Genomic DNA, 887 nt, shown 5'->3' with positions numbered 1-887 from the left:
GCTGCGTGTATGCATTGTGTGGCAGAGAGATCGAGATTCCAAACTTGGCTGTCTGCGATTGTTATCAGATGAAGGAAGTCATTTTAGTCTGGTTCCCTCTCCCCCCTCCCCCCTCCCCTCCCATTCTCCTTCACTTCTTCATTTAACAAAAACTGCGCACGTTAAGTCGTTGGAAGTCACCTTGAGGGAGCGAATTAAATGAGCGACAGACAGAGGAAATTACGTGGGTCGTTCTTCGTGGATCACTTCCTGCGCCGCATTGAGGTCTCCCGAACTTCATCCCGACCCCCTTTCGTTTTCCTTCTGTGCCATCTGCGTCATTATCGTCATCTTTTTCTCTTTCTCTTTTCAGTCGGATGTCTTCGTTTGTCTTTGTGTATTTTCGGGTTGTGTACGTTTTTTTTTTTTTTTTGCATGATTTGTATATTTTTTGTGAAAGAATAGATGATGCGTAATATTTATGTGTGTGTGGGGGGGGGGGTTGATCTGCATTTTGTTTCTCTTGAAAAGGAGAAATTTACAAAACTATTATTACCTTCTGTGATTTTAAAACTTTATTTAAAAGTAGCATCCTTCTTTGGAATAAATAAATGAAGACGCGCCTGGGTTTCTAATAAGTAACGTCAACGAAAATAAATAAATTCTCACCGCCATCCTTCATGTGGACTTGACAAGCATACACGCATAAATATTTTTTTCTCTTAACGATTGATTTAATATATATTTTTTTCTCTCCACTCCTTATAGGACGAAAGAAGCTCAAGAGGTTTACGAGAGGGCGCTTTTCTACGACAGCACCAACCCGGATATATACTACAATGTGAGTGTCCCGGGTGGAGGCGACCTACGCGCGCCGGTCGTAGTTTGGAGAGTTTGCGATGTTGGTG

At 42.2% G+C, this 887-nt stretch overlaps 1 protein-coding gene across 1 annotated transcript in view; it reads left to right on the top strand.

Moving 5' to 3' along the window:
- The window catches only part of LOC119585654 (protein O-mannosyl-transferase Tmtc3-like), a gene marked incomplete at both ends in the record, with an annotated part of 116,247 nt that overhangs the window by 112,307 nt on the left and 3,053 nt on the right, over positions 1-887 (top strand). Inside the window, 1 exon segment of the mRNA XM_037934330.1 lies at positions 748-820. Within this exon segment, the coding sequence (XP_037790258.1) occupies positions 748-820 (73 nt within the window).

Source organism: Penaeus monodon, chromosome 20, assembly GCF_015228065.2.
Source record: "Penaeus monodon isolate SGIC_2016 chromosome 20, NSTDA_Pmon_1, whole genome shotgun sequence".
In the NCBI taxonomy this organism is placed as follows: Eukaryota; Metazoa; Arthropoda; class Malacostraca; order Decapoda; family Penaeidae; genus Penaeus; species Penaeus monodon.
Note: the sequence above shows the minus strand (reverse complement) of the source record. Positions and strands in the feature narration are given on the sequence as shown.